Source organism: Lepidochelys olivacea, assembly GCF_965140295.1.
Source record: "Lepidochelys olivacea isolate rLepOli2 genome assembly, chromosome: 10".
Taxonomy (NCBI): domain Eukaryota; kingdom Metazoa; phylum Chordata; order Testudines; family Cheloniidae; genus Lepidochelys; species Lepidochelys olivacea.
This window is the reverse complement of record NC_140420.1, coordinates 71,955,707-71,974,313: the sequence shown is the minus strand read 5'-3', so window position 1 is coordinate 71,974,313 and position 18,607 is coordinate 71,955,707. Positions and strand designations below refer to the sequence as shown.

Genomic DNA, 18,607 nt, shown 5'->3' with positions numbered 1-18,607 from the left:
GTGTCAATTCACTTAAGGGACACTGGTTAGGTTTAAAATTGTAATGTGTATTCTTACTTTGTTACTAATTGTTGAATACAACAATTGTAGAAAAATCTAGATTACTTTCTATCACTTTTTTTGCAGTTCATCAAGCTTGGAATAGATCATTTAACTTTTGGAAACATCCTACTAGGGCAAGACCCCATGAGTTTATACTGCACCTGCCTGGGGTTCTAGGGGTGTTACCCCACTACAAATAGACTAGAAACTCTCCAAAAATAATTAGATTGGCTTTAAAAATAATGATATTATATAAAAATAATAGATTTGGTGTTCTTTTTATTTACATACTGCTTTTTGAGCCTTCACAGTGCACTGGGGTCACATCTCCACAGCCGCAAGGGCTAGAAACTTCATTTCTCTTTAAGAATGAAGGATGAAATCATCACATATCCACTTGACTCCAGGAGCTGGAGCTTTAAGGAAAACAATAATTATCATGAGACTCATGACAAAATCATGAGAGTTGGCAACACTGCCTTCTGTTTAGAGGCTAGTTACTTTCCAGGAGGGTCACACTACAGTGCTTGAATTGCAGTTTTCACAGGAGAATATTTAAAACCAAACATCAAGAAAATTCTGTCTTTTAAAGTTGAGGAAAAATATTGAGACTTTTGAGGTATCTCAGGGCCACTGCAGGCAGGAAAGGAAAATTAACAGCACAGGAGCTCTGGGCAGCTCTTCCTCCTGAAAGAAAATTGGAGGGTCTAATCTTCTAGATGTTAATCAAGTAAAACTATTGCCATAGATATTAACATCACAGTGAACACGTGATAACATGTGTGGTCAATAACTATACACTTCATACTTAAATATCCAGGCCATCTTATCCAGAGTTACACATCATATATGCATTGGCTCAGGGACTACGTTTTCCCACTAGATGCCTTTGAAAATCTGGCCTTTAGTCTGTGTCCCCTTGTGTGACCAGACAGCAAGTGTGAAAAATTAGGACAGGGGGTGGAGGGTAAGAGACGCCTATATAAGACAAAGCCCCAAAGGTCGGAATGGTCCCTATACAGTTGGGACATCTGGTCATCCAAGTGTGTCCCTCAGTGCCCCATCTGTACAATGGGAATAATAGCATTGCTCTACCTCACCGAAGGGCACTCAGATACTATGGTGATGGGGCCACATAAGTACCACAAGTAGAGTGGAAACTTTTCTATATCACTGCTAACCCTTCCCTCGGTTTTGGCCCCTTCTTTTCACCTGCCCGCCTCACATCTCCCTCTTTTCTGAAAGTAAACTTGGCTTAGAGGGCTTGGCTATATTTCTTCTGAGTCCCCTGCTTTCTCTCTGCAACCCCCACTCCCTCCCAGAGGGATTATTGTTTTACAGATTCATCTAATGACTTCCAGATCCTTAACCTTTCTTATCTTAATCACCCTGCCTCTGTTTGTAAATAAGACACTGACTCCCTGCCCCAAGGGCACAAGCTGCCAGAAGCACCTGTCTGCAGAACTTGCATTCCACACTAATTCTGTGCAGTTAAGAGGTCCGCCTGGAAGCCCACCTCCTGCAAGAAACTCAGGGTGAGGTGTCCTGCAGGGCCGTCCTTACCCATACGCAAAGCACGCAGCAGTGTAGGGCACCAGGAAATTTGGGGCACCAAATTTCCTGGGTGCCCTGCGCAGCTGTGTGCTGCTCCAGCTCCGGCTCTTCCCCATGGCCTGTGCCCTTTTCCTGCCCCTTCCCCGCCTCAGCCCCACCCCTGCTCCGCCCCAGCCCTGCCTCCACTCCCCTGAGCTCAGCCGCACCATCGGTGAGTGCTGGGGGGTGGTTCTCCCCTGCCCCCTAAGCCAGGCCCACCCCACAGAGGCCTGGGGCCAGCCCCCCGGCTCCTACCCCCTCAGAGGCCTGCGTAGGGCCCCAGAATAGCTAGGGACATCCCTGGTGTGTTGCCCTCCCTAATTGGCACCCTTGCCATTCACAGAGAGAAAGTTGATTTGTTTGTGGACCCAAAGCAGATATATAATCATATAGGGCTGCTTGACCGCAGAAAAGGCAAGAGCAACATCTTCCTTGGAAGGGCGGTCTCTTGAACACACGGCTAAATGGTTCAGGCAGACGTCTAGGCAGTTTGGGATGCAGCCAGTGGTGCAAGTAATATTATTTTCTTCCCAGTACGGGGTGGGGAGCACACCAGGTAAGGGCGGGGGGCACGTGACTTCCCCACATGACCCCCCCACATGACTCTGCCCCACCCCCAGCCCGGAGCCCCTACACTCTTCCTCTCCCCTCCCCATCCCAGGAAAGGAGCAGAAGAACTCCCAGCCCCATTCCCTACCCTTTCACGGAGCTGCTTCTCCTCCGGCTCCACACAGCGGCAGCCCTGCCGGGGGACAGGGCTGGGGGTTCTGCTCCTTTCCCTACTGCGGGGGCAGCAGCATGCAGGGAAAGGAACAGAATGCCGGCAACTCCTTTCGCTTCCGTACTGCTCCCAGCTCCCCCACCCAGCCCTGTTCTCCTGAGAGGCAGCTCTGTGGAGGGGCTGGGGGCGGTATGGTGTCTTTCCAGTACGCCGTACTGGCTATAGATAGCTTGCTGCTCCAGCATATCAGACTGCATTGACTTACTTGCACTGCTGGATGCAGTAGCCAGGATGGTGTCTGAGAAGCTGAGAATACTTCAGCTTTGTGTAGGTAACCTATATGATTTGCCCTTTATTATAGAGAGAGCTGGCCAATCTAATCCCGGGAACAATCTGGTCATCACTCTGAGTTCCTTGTTTCTGTTCCCCAACAGATTCTGAACAGCATCATGATTTCCCCACATTTCTTCCTCGCTCGCATTTACTACAGGAATAAAACTTTTGGGTGATCTGCTTTCAGGCCATGGTTTGTTCACGAACTGTCACCTCATGTATTTCATAGTCCCAATTTGAGCTGTATGTAGGTCACATGGTATTTTTTCCATTTCCCATTTGAGTGATTATACCTTTTACAACTAGAGTCATGAATAAGTCTCACTGGAGCTTTGATTCTTCCAGGCAGAAGGGATGGGAGGCACTTTAAGGAGAAGGTGATAGGAGGCCTAGGAGATTTTAGGAAGTATTAATCTTTTCCTTTTTTCCCTATCACAATAGCATTATATTTTGGCTATGTACCTGGACCCCAGTCTTTAAAACAGCTTGGCTCCTTTAAGCTACAGCTGGAGCACCTACTCTTAGCCACTTTCTTTTACCTGTTCCTGCTCATCTCATGAACAAATAATTATTCAGAACATTGTTTGCTTTCTCTCCTCACTCTCTTTCCCTGCCACACCCAGCTCTGAAAGGCACAAATTGAGGATGCATTTGCAACCCTTCTACTAGGTGGAGCCGGCAGCAACCCGGGCTGGGTTCAATATCTAGGGGTTCCTTTTCAACAATACAGCACAGAACCAGCTCAAGCCCTGACCCAGTAACCTGGAAAAATTACATAGCACCCCTGGGTGTCTCTGAGAGGCAATACTTCCCCACTCGCAAACACAGAGTCTGAGTGTAGAGAAGAAACTTTTAATGAAAGGAGGGAAGTTACCCGACATTAATTAGGAAAAATGCCACAAGCAGGATTTATAATCATAATACTGTGAGCAGGACACCCGACTCAGAGTGCTCCCTCACCATATCCCACTCACAGTGTTTGTCCTTGGTCAGTGAGTACCTAGACTTCAGAGGTGCATCTGTGAGAGTTCACCTCCAACCCAGGGAAGAAGGCACCTTGCTTGCACCGCCATCTGAGCACTTGCTCTGGCTGGCCGACCTGCCAGCCACAGTTCTTCTCTGCTAGCTGATCTGCGAGCTGCGGTTCCTCACCACCTGGCCAGCCCGCCAGCCGCTGTTCCTGGCCGTCCTGCCCTTCCCGCCAGCCGCTGTTCCTTGCCGCCTGGCTGTCCCACCAGCCATAGTTCCTTTCCACCGGCCGGCCTGCCAGCCACGGTTCCTCTCTGCTGGCCGGCCCACCACCTGTGGTTCCTCACTGCCTGGCTGGCCCGCCAGCCACGGTTCCTCTCTGCTAGTCACCCTGCCCGCTGCTCGTCAGCCGCTCGTTGCCTCGCCAGCCGCTTGTTTGCCAGCCAACTGTCAGTCATCTTCTACTCCCTCTTGCCTCTTTGCTGTGATCTCTGCACATCAGTCTCTTAATGATTTTCAGCTATGGCAGGCTGGGCAGAAACACTGCCCCATCTCAAGTGATTTCAGCTCTCATTTGAGCACTTTAACATAACAAAGGGCTCCTAATGAAGCCTATTTAGCTCTATCTTTGAACAGTGGGAAGAGACAGGTTAAACTAGATCAGAGACCCTTAGGGAGAGTCCACACCTTCTGGCTGGGAGACCTGTCTCTGCCCCTCTTACTTTCCCAGGGGTCTGGCATTCGAGCCCCTGGCTTAGCGAGTTCCTTTCAGTCGGGACAAGCTTAACACAGTTCTGCTCGCCTTTACTCATACAGTGAAGATAACATTGATAACAACATTTCACTACCCCTGCATTCAGTATTAAAAGTTATATAATAATACACAGATTAAGAAAAGAGTGTCTGTACATCTGGGTATAGTGCTTAGATTATCCACAAATACAAAGTTTGTTTTAAAAGTCATAAGATACATATAGTGCATAATCAGCAAACCGAAATTTAGGTGAATACATTTAAGAATACAGTTTGGATATTTGCATCCAAGTATTCAGGTACATCACTCATGAAAAGTTATACAGAGTTGGCTGTGGAAAGCAAATATAGCAATGAGTGAAGATTGTCCCTCAGTAATTGAGCATTTAGGGTAGGTTGTCCATTTACAAAATACAATCCATCAGGAAAGTATTTCAGTAACTTTCCCAACAGTGCTTCTCATTGGCATTCCAGCTCATCCCTCCTGGTATTGCCGATGTCCGCTGATGTGTTCTATGTAGATGTCATCGACCACCTGATGGCATGATTTGTAACCCAACACCAGACAAAGCTGATCACTTGGAGCAACACAAGTCCTGTCTGCTAGATACCTACACAGAGTAGTGTATTCATGTATATTCAGTTTGCCCCTGAAGTCTCTCCCCCTCCCAAACTAGCTGTCAGGGGAGAGTTCATTCAGACCCTGCTTACACATGCAAAAGTTCTTGCTGTGAAAATGCATCTTTGTACAAACACACATTCCAGCATGAATGAGTTTTCGCCCTCTCAAACGTATTTGCAAACAAAATCTTGTTCCTACAAATGTTTGTGGTCATCAAATTCAAAAGGGCACAAATGCCGTGTGATCTGATGCAGTTTAGATGTGAATTGAATGTTATTTTCACTGTTTGCCTGCCCTGCCTACCTGAACATTAATATGTCACCCAAATGACAAAAAGGAAAGAAAACAAATGGGCTCAGCGTGCTAACCTTCCCTTTAGTGACTATTTTCATCTGAAAACTGGCCAAACTGTTCATTAGAAATCATGTTCTTTGCCAAGTTAGCCCCTTTTTTGTTTAGTAATTCATTCCCAAACACATCCTAAAATCTGTAATTATGTTCATTATTCATAAGGATTCACCAACTAGTTGTGAACAGTTTTTAGTTTATTGGCTGTTTGCCAACACTTTGCTTTGAATATGAGTTTTATTTATTGGTCTCGTATGGTTGTCTCGTATGGTCGTAAGTCTCATGCTATCCCACCTTCTGACTGACTTTTACACAGATTGATAATGGAGGATGAGTCGTGAACTTTCAGTGAAAATTTTTGTGCAAAGAATCATTTGTGCTCAAGTTCCTGATACTTTTGTGATTCAAAAACTTTTTCACAGCTACTTGGCAGGTGTTCAAATATATGTGAATAATGTCTAATACTAATCATAGTGAACTTAGCACAACACTTTTGTTGGTGAAAATATTTGTGAATCCTCTCTCTAACTATTTGATCAGCTCTACCAAAACCGGAGTCCCTGTACCAATCGAACATCCAGTCCTGTCATGGAGCCCATCCCCACCATCCAAATCATTAAAATCCACCCCTACAGATTCCACATAATTCTCCAAACTGTCAGTCCATCCAAACCAATCTTCAAGAGCCCAGCAAACCTCCAACACTCACTGCTGACTCCCATGTCAACCAGTTCCAACCACCGCCTCAAGTCAACACAAGTAACATTTTGTAGAAACAGCTCAGCCTTTCAGTACTGCTATGGCTCAGGGTTTGAACTGCTGTCGACACCCTGGTGTTCATGGGAGTTTGTTGATAAATAGAATAATTTCTGAAGTTATTATCAAGAGCAAATTGCTTCTTTGTTGTGGTTTGGTGGTGAATGCTTGCTAACTGCATGCTGAATTATTTGAATAATGCTGTCATGTCGCAGCCATTCATCAATGCCATTTAGCCACCCGACCCCCCCTTCCCATTCTCTTATGCGATGACTAAACACTTGACACTGCATGTCTTTGACTCTTGTATCTGATACGGAGGGGGATGCATGTCAATGCACAGTTGCCTTTGGATGTGCAAGTTTCAGACATGATCCTTGTCGTTGCTTTATAGATAACTGCAAACCCAAAAGAATTAAAAAAAAAAAATGAACAGAAGATGGATTGGTCAAGAGACTAAAAGCTATTTATCAACAGCGTAGAAAGATATAAATAAAGTAACAGATGAGAAATCAGCGCTTGAGGGCTCAGTGAGGTGTGTAGTAGAGGGATGGGGATTTGGGTTTCAAAGGCAGAGAGAGGGGGCCCTCATGAGCAGCAGTGGGGACCAAGGCAATCTTGGTTTGAAGAGGCTGGACACTAGAAGATGCTATTTTGCTGGTAATCAGCAAAACTCATTTTGCCTGTGACACACTGTGGGATTTTCTTAAATCTAAATTGTTTGATTGTCTGTCTCTGAATCAAAGGTGTTTTCTCACTCCTTCATTCAACACCTGAGGCAGCACATCTGCAGGTTACATCAGCACATCCTGGATACTCAGGAGACTGGCTGGTGGCTTTGGGTGCCACAATTTTTGGGTGGCCAAGTTGAGACACCTTTAAATGGGCATGATTTTCAGAGGGTGGGTCTCAGCACTTTCTGAAAATCAGGCCCCTATAAGGTGTCTCAGCTTGGGCACTCAAATAGCGAGGCACCCAAACCCACTACTCACTTTTGAAAATCTTGTCCAGGACTTTTGAGTTACATGCCAGTGGATCGTTCTATGGCTGTGGGCAGGTGACTTAAACTTTTGTGCCTCTGTTTGCCCTTCCATAAAAATGAATTTCATTGCTCTCATCTAGTTGCCAAGGGTGGCTGGTTTACTTCACATCTGTCAGGTGCTTAGAGATTCCCAGATGAAAGGCATGATGTAATATACCGTTTTATAACTATCAACTCAGAGACCGACCCAAATGGGTCGATAGCACCTTTAATTTATTTGTTTTCCTACTTTGACTTTTGAAGGATGATGATTTGGAGACAGATGTGAACAAACTGAGCTCAAAGCCAGGTCTTGACAGGCCAGAGGAGGAGCTTGAGCAGTATGAGGCAATGTGTCCTGAACTTTCCCTTGCTTTCCAGGTAGGATAATATTGTGACTTCCTTTATCTGTGAACGCAGGTAGGGATGTGCAGTACTGGGGATGCTGACTGAGAGGAGGTGGGCAGACGGACGTACTGCAAAGGGGAGCACTGGATGACTCAAGGTATCGGAGGATCCAAAACGTAGATGCACCTGGAGCTTGTTGGGTTGAGTGCAGCCCCAGCTGGTAGTGGGTGAAAGGTGTTAACATCGGAGAGCTGTCTGGTGGCATTTAGCAAAAAGGCTGGGTCTCGGTTGATGGGGGCCCAGTGGATAAATAATTAAATACCCACGTGAGAAAAAACCCACATCCACGAATGGAGATTACGTTGTACCCTTGTTGGCAGGTTCAACAGAGATGCCGAGAACCAAATGGAACACGGAGATTAAAATGGCTTGTCTACCCCAGAGGTGGTCAGTCAAGGTCAGGGTTGGAGCACAGTGATGGGGAAGCGTACACTGTCACTGCTTAAAATGCAGACAGTTCTGGGGTAGATCAAACCAGCCATTTAACAGTTTGGGACAGGAAGTGAAGAAGAATATTGTACTCAGTATTGGAGGCGGAGGAATGTAGGAAGGCAGAATATAATTATTCAGATTTAAACAAGACACCAGGCTTCATGCATCTCCTATCATACAAAATGCTGTGGTATTTGTGATGACTGCAAGTGGCCAGGAACTTGGATTAACACTGCAGTCCTGTATTTAGGAAGGGTGGAACTTTGCTTGGCAGACTGGCCCCATTGCATCATGCTGGAGCATCAGTTCAAAGAGAAGCACATCACTTTGCCTCATGCAATTTCCTGTAATGCTCCAGGTTTTGCTTGGAGCTTACCCACCCAGCAGCTGATCCAGCCTGACCTTGTTTAGCTTCTGGGAGCCGATGAGAGATCGCTTGCAGGAATAGGAATGCTGGCAGGTGGGTTGTGGGTTTCTATCTCTCTGGGTCACTGAGGCGAGCAGACTTTGAGAGGCCTGTAAATTAAATATTTTCCCATTTCTTTCCTCTATTTCCTTCTGGAAGGAGACACCATCTGTCTTTATTTCTTTCCTTTCTTTTATTCTTTAAATCTAAAGGAGCTGGAAACAGGGTCTGAAGATGAGAAGGACTTTGAGGATATGCCTAGGAGCCTGCCAGGCACTCACCCCCGAGTCATTCCGAATGCTGCTTTCATGAAGCAGCAGCATTGCAGACACAGGGACCAAAGTGCCATGGGTCCAGAGCCAGAGGAAACAGCTTTCAAGACTCCAGTGCAGAGCTGGGCAAAGAAGGAGAAATGCACTGGGGCTCCAGCCTTTGAAAATCAAGCAATGGGAGAATCAGTCCGAGATGCAGATACCCTTTGTGAAAGAGAAGATCCATGCAGGAGCCATGCACCCACTCTGCATCCTCCCCTAAAAGAAGCCTCCTGGGACACACAAACATTTCACACTCACTGTGCGAGCTGCTTAGGTCCCAGCCCCATGGGAGGAGTGGGAGCCTCAAACATAGCGACAAAGCTTCTGGAGAGACACCAAGGGGATATCCCATTCCACAGCCCCCACTTCTACATGGCCAGGGCTGGAAGCACCAAGTCCATTCCGGACTACAGGGTCTTGGCGTTCCCTGATTTCTGGGGCCACCAGCCCCCTCCTTATTGCCAGTCCATGCTGGAGCGGAAATATGGAGTTCAAAGGTGATTCTGCTTTATTGTCATCCCACAGGTAGCTCTCCACAGCTGGGCAAATAGGGACTCACGTCTTGTAGTATTGGGGACTCTCATGTCTTATTGCCTGGCTTTTGATGGGTGTTGATCATCACTTCTGTATCAAGTTTCATTGGTCTCTGCAGTCCTTGCAGAGACCCACACAATGGATTATCACAAGAAGGAAAACTGAGCTATAGGCTTATACTATTCAGATTTTTCTCTTGAGGTTGAAGACACTGGCATCTAAGATGTTCTTGGCACAGATGGGGAGTTAGGAAGCCTAATTCCTGCCTCTGCCAGTGGCCAAGTCATGTCACCTCTCCACTTTCCTTATCTGGAAAGTAAAGGTGAATAAATACTTCTCTGCCTCCCCTGCTAAAGGAATTAAATATTTGTGAAGTGTGTTGGGATCCTCCCATGGAAGGCATTGTGCACCTGGCAATTAGCATTAATGCTCTCACCTCATTTACATTGTTCAACTGAGGAGGATAAATTGTGTGTTGGAGTGTGGGGGGAACTGTGTTGGGAGAGGGGATTCTTCTCAGGGCTACCTTTCCCCTCCTGCCCCATGCATATCCCTCTGCAATTCCTTTAGAGGGCATTTATTCTTAGTAGCACAAGTAATGCTTACCAGACCCCAAACAGGCTGGGTAATTCTGCTGTCTCTTGAACTAAGCTCTAGGACTGAACGATACTAATAACGTGGCATTTACCAAAGACACAAGTTTCTGAGTTTTTTTGAACGTCTGTGCTCTATAGAGATGGGAACACTTTCCGTAGCAGCTAAATGCCAGGAATCTTATTCACAGAGGCCATCATTTTCTCACCTATTCCCTGCACTAATGTTCTGAGAGCCCTGCTTTTATGACCATAATGACACACATAACCATAGAGCTAAGACAGGGATAATCGTGTCATGCTTCAGTGTTTATGCTGATTGCTGCAAAGGTCAGGAAGGAAATTTTGAGAACACATATGGCATCGTACAACAGGTCGTTACCGGGGGCGGGGGAGGGGAGATGGGCTCATTATCCACTGATGGAGGTAGGAGTCTGTAATAGATAGACCAATAGTCTGATCCATTGTGACAAATTCTCCATTGCTAGGTTTACGTGACTCATTCACTGAGACTGAATGAGAAGAAATGGGGATAAATCCTACAAAATGTGAATGACAAGTCATTTAACTCTAAAGGTGTCTTCCAGTCATGACAGACATGCAAAAGCCAAACTGGTGAACTGCATAAAGTGCTAAGGGATATTTTTGTTTAGTTAATACAGGTGTTTAATTCTGCACAGGAATCCCCCTTCTCCCTAACCCCTTGGAAAGAATATCATAAGCCTCAGTTCGCTTCCTCAGCAAGGATCCTCCAAGACAGCGGTATGTGTCTACAGACAGACTCACAATTAGTTTTTCTTTTCCAGGGCCAAAATATTTGAGGATGTTTCTCGTCTAATCCAGCCAAGTGAGGTGATAGACAGAGTTGTCTTTGATTTAGATGGGCGCAGGTAGGTATTCCTTGTAGTGTACTGTTACTGAGGGCGTTACTGTTACTATCAGTAATAGGTTAGGTGACTAGGCCAGCATTTGATTCAATTTAGACAAATGTACAAAACATTAGCCTGGTAGATAGGATCCAGTGTAAGGAACAAGGTTGTGTGACGGGGTGCACCACTCACAGCCAGGATGGTGCCTCCTCATGGCTGTTCTGGGGACTAGCTTTGCGAGGTTGATGCCCCTTCTTTCAGTTGCATGCTGTCTCTCCGCCTCTTTCTCTGGGTCTGCATCAGCTCTTCTCTCGCTCAGTGAGCTGCCGCTGCCTCTTCATGACTCAGCCCTCCAGCCAGGCTACAATATGGATTTTCCCATTCTAGAGTACCAAAGTCTTCCCATTCACTGCCTCAGTGGCTGGCAGGGGAACCTGGGCTCGCCCTCTGCTCTGGGTTCAGGGGCCCTCTAGCCAGCAGTCAAGGTCTGCTCCCTCTTGGACCTTGCTGCCTTTCCCTGAGCCCTTTCCTTACCATCTGGCGCTCCACCTCCCCCAAGGTTTGTCACCATTCCCTCCTCCCAGGGAGCAACTACAAGCTATGTTTCTGCAGTCTCCAAACACTCCTCCCGGGGAATGACAGCAAAGTATTTCTCAGCAACCCCCTCAGCTTCCAATTTCCTGTGTTTATAAATCCCAGCCCAGCTTGTTCCCCCTGGGCTGGGCTCCCTCCCTCAGGGGATTAGTTAGCCACCTGATTCCCCTCAGCTGTCACTTGTTGGGTTAATTAGCCCCCTTTTCTAGTCACAGTAACCTTTTTGGGGCAAGTGTGAGGTAAACACCCCTTCACAAGCTGTCTCTCAGCATGTGGCTCAGGGAAAGGATCTGCAGGCTATTGAGGAAGAGTCCCTGAAACCACCAGCCCAGTGCACAGTGGCAGTAGGAAAAGCAAACCAGATACTGGGTGGTTTTAGCAGAGCAATGGAACCTAAAACTAAAAGGGTGGTACCATGATGCTGTGCAGTAAGGCAGCTGAGACACCCATCTTGGGTACTCTGAACGAGGCTGGGCACCATTTTCTGGCAAATCATTATTGCCCTTGAGAAGAGGCAGCACAGGGCAATGGAGAGGATCTCAAATCCGAAGGAAGTAAATTCTGAGGAAAAAGTTAATGGGTCTGAGATTGTCCTCTTAGGAACACAGGATCAGGAGAGTTTGAGGTGACCTGGTGGAGGTTTGAAGAAGAAGGAGAGAGAATTTTAAGATTGCTCAAGATAATTTTAAAGGCTCCAAAATTTAGGGGGGCATAAGGTAAAAATGGGAGGAGTAAATGGAGAACTTGGGCAGAGCCGCTTCACACAAAGGATAATAAACCTGTGGAATAAGTTAATGGGGAAGGTGATTGGAGCAAAGAACGTAATTGAGATTGAGGAGTGTATGGATCTGTTGCTGGAGATAGGAAAATCAAGATGTGGGAGAAAGTGGGATTTAGAATTACCCCATACAGGCGGGTGCTTTGAGCTGGATGACTGGGCCACAGCTGCTCTCAAATGTCTTCTGTTTGTAAGTCTAAATCTCTATGTAAATTATATCGGCGCGGTTACTGCTCCTTAAGGTAATTTTTGGTAGTAGATATATTTCTGTGTTTTGCTGCAGCCCCTCAAGCACAGATGCTCCAGACTGCCTGAGATTCTACTCTAAATTTGAATCAGGAAACCTTTGCAAAGCCACCCAAGTGCGCAAGTAAGTAGCTTAGATCCCAGCAGTGGCTGTGTCCTATCTTGTCACACTTGTAATGTCTGCTGTGTGAAAAGATGAAGCACTGTGGACTTTAGAACAGTCAGCAAGGGGAGCAGAGCTTATGAGTCAGAGGTATTAGGCAGTGTGAAGTTAAAGGAAGTGAGAAACCAAGGCGCGGAGGGAAAGACATGACGCTGTGCTAGGGTAGGACACGAGTGCGATTGCACGCTTGGCTAGTATTGGCTTTGATGGCATCCTCTGGCTCCCCCTGCCACTGGTGATCTCAGTGGCACCCGCTCCCATTGTTGCAAGTGGCTAACAGCTGTAGTGTTTGTATGAAGCAACTGCAGCCGTGGGTTCATTACATCCCATCCTGTCATTTTGCCTGGCCCTCGGTGACACCATCTCACACCTTGCTCTCCAGATTTGAGTATGATTTGATTCTGAACAGCGATGTGAACAGTGTCCAGCACCACCAGTGGTTTTACTTCGAGGTCAGTGCCATGAAGCCAGCCGTTCCCTACCGCTTTAACATCATCAACTGCGAGAAGGTCAACAGCCAGTTTAATTACGGTATGAGCCTTTGGGTGGGCTGGAGTTCCCTCCCATGCACAGGGCTATGCTATTGATTCCATGGAGGCTTAAACCTACTTGAGTCTGTTAGAGTCCCATAAGTCATGGGTTACTTACTTAGTCACGGGGTGCCTTCTGAACCATGGAGAAGGGGTGTGAAGCTGGGGGCTTTCAGGGTCTAATACTGTCTTACTCCTCTTCCTTTCTCTCCTTCCCAGCTGCATAATTAATATGGGTTCCATTCCCACCCTCAACTCCTGCTACCAATTTCCTAGCAGCTAAGGTCTCCTATCATCTCATCCTCTACTGCTAGGTCCACCTTCTGAATTAGAGCTGAATGGGGTAGCTCTTTGGTGCACAGCAGCTGCTTTGAAATCAGCAAGAAGGGGCAACTACAAAGCCTCCAAAGGAGTTCTCTCTGTCTCCTTAAGGGCACTTAGGGATGGGAAGAGGGGTTTGGAATTGAAGAGCAGGAGTTTGGAGACTGGGATATTTAAAAGTGGGACTGTGGGGGAAAGGAGGAGGATCTATTTGGGCTGAATGAGTGGTGCAGAAGTGGAGAAATCTCATAAGGTTTGAATAAATTTGGCTAATCTTCAAATAAGCATCCACAGTTTAGGAGGCTTATTGAGAAATTAAAATCCACGTCCAGACCTTCTGAGGTTTCTGCCAACATTTAATAATAAGAGATTCTGTCTCTATTTTTAAGCTCCAGTTGCAGTCTGTTGTTCAGGAGGAAGGATGTGATGCCATAAAACAGGCAGGCAAATCAGAGCTTTCAATGTCCATTTTAGAAGAGAAATTGTTTCTTTTACATACAGACTGTGTGTCAAATCCTCAGCTGGCATAGTTTGGCATTAGCACCAACTATTGCTTTCCATGAAGGTATGTTAATTTACACCAGCTGAGGATCTGGCCCAGAATGTTTAATAAGTGCCCAGTGTCAAACACTACTTCCCTCTGTAGCCTTGTGGATGCATCTGCACAAATCAACAAGGGAACTACCTCAGGAGCAGTGTACCCATAACAAATAGCAAAGGGACTTAGGGCAAGTCTATGCTACAGAGTTACTTTGCTATAACTACGTAGCTCAGAGGTGTGAAAAATGCACACCCCTGAGGGACATAGTTATACCGACCTATAATGACCAGAGCTTCTCCCGCTGACAGGAGAGCTTTCCTGTTGGTGTAGAGCATCTTCATTAATGTGCTACAGTGGTGCAGCTGTTCTGAAATAGATCACAAATGAAAATGAATTTGTATTGTCGTGCTATTCCACTTTCCTGAATCACCAAACTGTTCGGCATGACTGGGCAATTCTCTCAATGGCCTGAGAGTGAAGTGCACTGAGGAGGAGTGGCAAAGGGGATGTCAGAGGCTGATATGGTACCTCTTGAAACCTATAGAGTATCTCTCAATGGTATAGCCTATGGGGTAGCTTCAGTAGGGTAGACTCAGGTCCTTACTGATGGAAAGTTCTCCGGCATCTGCTTCTCTGATCATAGCCAGCACTTATTAGCCCCTCACTTTTGTGAGCTTTCAGTGGACAGGAATCAAATTTAAAAATGTGCAATTAAAATTATATTTGGAAGAAAAATGTGAAAATAATATCCTGTGTTAGGAGGCTAGCCCCAGGGCCAGCTATTGTGTGGTCTGTGGTCACTGTGTGTGTGATTGACTGTTGGGGAAATTCTTGTCCATTACTTCTGATGCATTGAAGCTCTTAGCTATCTGGATGGAGTGAGGCCCATAGCATTGTCAGCAGCATGCATGACATTGACTCCTGCATAGGAGAAAATATGCTACTTGCTGCTCCAGGCACTGACCAGTGCTACTATTCACCCCACTGAGCTGGAAGTTTCAAGTCCTGCGCCTGTGCAAAAGTGGCATGGGTGACAATGTGCTATACCATGGGTTGGCTGTGTACTGTGGCTGTCCTTCTGGTCTCCCTGTCAGGTAGATGGTGCTGTGTAATTTTCATATCAGTGAAAGAACGTCTCAAGGAGCAGTTGTAGTCAGCAGCAGAGCTGATCAGAAAATGGATTTCTTTCCCCACAGAAAATGTTGAATTTTTGTCAAAAAACTGAACAGCGTGGCTGAAAACTAGACTTTTCCATTGAGAAAACGGAAACAAAATGTTTTGGTTTGTCTAAATGAATTGAAAAGTTTGGATTTGAGGAAGTTTGACATTAGACTGTGTCCTGCTGTGATGCTGTGGTGCTTCATGGGAATTGTAGTTCTGGTACCTCATGTCCTCATTGTCTCTGAAAGGCCAGTCTCCTGGATAGGTATATATCTCCCATGATGCATCATGGCATCCCCTCCATTACCTGGTCCATGCAGAAGTACTGTATGGATACACATAGGTGTTGGAACTAGGGGTGCTGGGGGTGCTGCTGCACCCCCTGGCTTGAGGTGGTTTCCATTATATCCAGGGTTTACCATTTGGTTCAATGGCTCTCAGCACCCCCACTATAAAAATAGTTCCCGCTCCCATGTGGACACATGAAGCAAAAATTGAAAGGTTAATCCGAGATATGATTGAGTTTGTATTTGAAGTTTCTTTCCATGTTACCTTCCTGTTGAGGTATGGGACAATCCTGTGTATGCTCAGAGATGTACTCCACGGCTGTTTAAGTGCTGATGAGTTACACCAAAGAAATCCAAAGTGAGGAGGCAAAATGCTGTGATGATATAACCCTTTTTTTGTGTGACGCAAATAAACCCCCAGCATTAATGACACCAAGGAGTATCATATAATCTTAGATATTAACACACATAGGCATCGTGGGCTGGATGTAATAAGCAGCCTAGAGAAAGGCAGTAAATTGGACTGGATGAAGGAGACAAAGGCAGCAGGAAGAGAGGAAGGGAAAGAAATGGATGGGGAAGGCACTATGGAGATTGTCAAAGATGAGGACAAGAAGCTTGCCCTAAGTGTGGAAGGGAGGACCCACGTAGAGCAAAGGAATTATATACAAGAATCTTTCCGCAAAGGAGCTGGACTCATGCAACTATGGATAATGTTTGCATAGTTTCTTTTCAGGGCATAAGGTGATAATGTGGTGCAGGTCAGGAAGAAGTTGCCCCCCATGGTATCATACAGCCCAATGAGGGATATTATTGTTACAAGCATTTTTAGGGCACCCAGCTCTGTATGTTCTTACGGGAGGTTTAATACCTTTGTATGAAGCATCCAATATTAGTTGAGGTTAGCAAAAAGTATTGGACTAGATCAGGGATTGGCAACCTTTTGCACATGGCCAAGCAGGAAAAGCCACTGGCAGGCCGGGACTGTTTGTTTACCTACAGCATCCACAAGTTTGGCCGATCACAGCTCCCATTGCCTGCGGTTCACCGTTCCAGGCCAATGGGGGGTTGCAGGAAGCAGCGCGGGCTGAGGGATGTGCTAGCTGCCGCTTCCTGCAGCCCCCATCGGCCTAGAATAGTGAACTGTAGCCAGTGGGAGCTGCAATCTGCCGAACCTGTGGATGCAGTAGGTAAACAAACCGTCACGGCCCACCAGCAGCTTTCCCTGATGGGCCATGTGCCAAAGGTTGCCAATCCCTGGACTAGATGCACGGCCCATTGGTTGCTTCCATTATGGCAGGAGGTGGGTTTCCAGATGATTAGATCGACTATTGATGTATTTCAGTGGGACAGAGGACAGGATACTTGTCTAACCAGGCCATTGGTCTGTCCAGTGTACTGATTCTTATGTTCTTCTTTTCGTCCTCTTTCCCTTCCTCAGTCCCTGCATAAGCAGAGTTGCTTGGAATCTCACGCCTTGGAAAAGCCAGTGGAGCTGATGCATTTTCTACTCATTTCCTGGTAGCTGGCTTCCTCTCTCCATAGTTTTCTATAGAGAGTTGGCTGCTCTGAAATCAAGTATGGGATGGGGGAAAAGTGTATTTGCTTTTGGTAAAAGAGCTGCAAAGAGCATGCACACTCATGCAAAGGAAGTCATGTCACCTGAAACTGCTTTTGTTTTATGTAGGCATGCAGCCGGTCATGTATTCGGTGAAGGAAGCTCTCCAAGGCAAGCCTCACTGGATTCGGGTGGGCTCTGATATCTGTTACTACAAGTAAGTGTTTCATTGGTGCATTCCTTTTGGCTTCCCTTCACCTCCTGCTAACCGTATTCATGTCATTAACCTTCAACTGCCAGTGCCCTGTTTCTCTCACACAATAAATTTATGCCAGCCTGCTACATTCTGCACTTCTGACAGCAGGGATTGAATGTGAGCGAGACCCTGTTATTTGGCATGCAGGGGAGAGAGAGGGTACATGCAGAATTCTCTCTTCTGGAGTATAGTGGGAATGGAGAAGGGAGGAGGGGTGATAACATGAAGCCCTCTTCGTGTGTACACAGAAGCACAAAGGAGTGGTACCCACATAGTTTAAAGGTCGTGCTCCAGTGATTGGCAGAGAGATGGATTGGGCAGCCTACCTGTTTTTCTTTTCCATCCCCAACTCGTATCATTGGTGCGCCAAATTGAATGCAGCCCACAAAGGGTTAACAGAGTTTTAGTCACCCATTCTCCTTGCCAAAGGGTGAGCTGTGATTTCAGATAAATTCATCTGGGTGTTTTGGAGTGGTGGTCGGCACAGAGGGCAGAGTGCCCTGCTCTGCTTCTCCCATCACTGCCACATTTTCTCCAGAAATTAATGTACTGTAGGGATGAAACTCAGTCCTGTCTTGGGCAAGTACAGACCCTTTCTAAATCTGCACGAGTTGTGCCTGCCAATCCTGATTCTAGCGACCACCCGGTGCTGTGTTGGCATGAGAGGGAAATTAGTTTTCCCAGAATAGGATGACACATGAAAATGATCCCAAAGGCACACAGTGAAGGCCTGAGCAGGGAGCGGCTTTGCTCACTTAACCTACGAATTTGGAGTTCTACCTGAAGGTGGCAGACACGTCTGCACCTTGAGCCATGCTCACTGCGTCTGTGGCATTGCCTTTACACTCTGCTTCACTGGTAGAAAAAACAGGGCCAAGGATCAGAGAAAGTAGGCACTAGATTACAACAGGTAAGCCAAGGACCTACCGGCCTTGAAGACAGGTACTCCTGTGAAGATCCAGCCTTTAGAGCAGGGGTGGGCAAACCTTTTGGCCTGAGGGCCTCATCGGGTTTCTGATATTGTATGAAGGGTCGGTTAGGGGAGGCTGTGCCTCCCCAAACAGCCAGGCATGGCCCGGCCCCCATGCCCTATCTGACCCCCCTGCTTCTCGCCCCCTGATGGCACGCCCGGACTCCTGCCCCATCCAACTCACCCTGTTCTCTGATGGCCCCCAGGGACCCCTGCCCCATCCACCCCCCCGCTCTCTGTCCCCTGACTGCCCCCAGGCCCCCCACTCCCAAGTGCCCCCCGCTGCCCCATCCAACCCCCCCTCTCCTTCATGACTGCCCCCCCCCCGAACTCCTGCCCCGTGCAACCACCCCTTCTCCCTGTCCCCTGACCGTCCCCGGAAGCCCTGCCCCTGACTGCCCCCCCGCTGCCCCATCCAATCCCCTCCCATCCTTCCTGACTGCCCCCTGGGATCCCTGCCCCTATTCAACCCCCCTGTTCCCTGCCCT

The 18,607-nt window shown here is 47.1% G+C and overlaps 1 protein-coding gene across 1 annotated transcript in view; it reads left to right on the top strand.

Annotated features, from left to right (window-relative positions):
• AGBL1 (AGBL carboxypeptidase 1) overlaps nucleotides 1–18,607 on the top strand; it is a 377,284-nt gene that overhangs the window by 76,153 nt on the left and 282,524 nt on the right. The window contains exons 12-17 of the mRNA XM_084641264.1: nucleotides 7,423–7,539; nucleotides 8,617–9,215; nucleotides 10,652–10,735; nucleotides 12,370–12,456; nucleotides 12,878–13,026; nucleotides 17,023–17,110. Coding sequence (XP_084497390.1) covers nucleotides 7,423–7,539; nucleotides 8,617–9,215; nucleotides 10,652–10,735; nucleotides 12,370–12,456; nucleotides 12,878–13,026; nucleotides 17,023–17,110 — 1,124 coding nt within the window. The remainder of the gene's footprint in view (nucleotides 1–7,422; nucleotides 7,540–8,616; nucleotides 9,216–10,651; nucleotides 10,736–12,369; nucleotides 12,457–12,877; nucleotides 13,027–17,022; nucleotides 17,111–18,607) is intronic.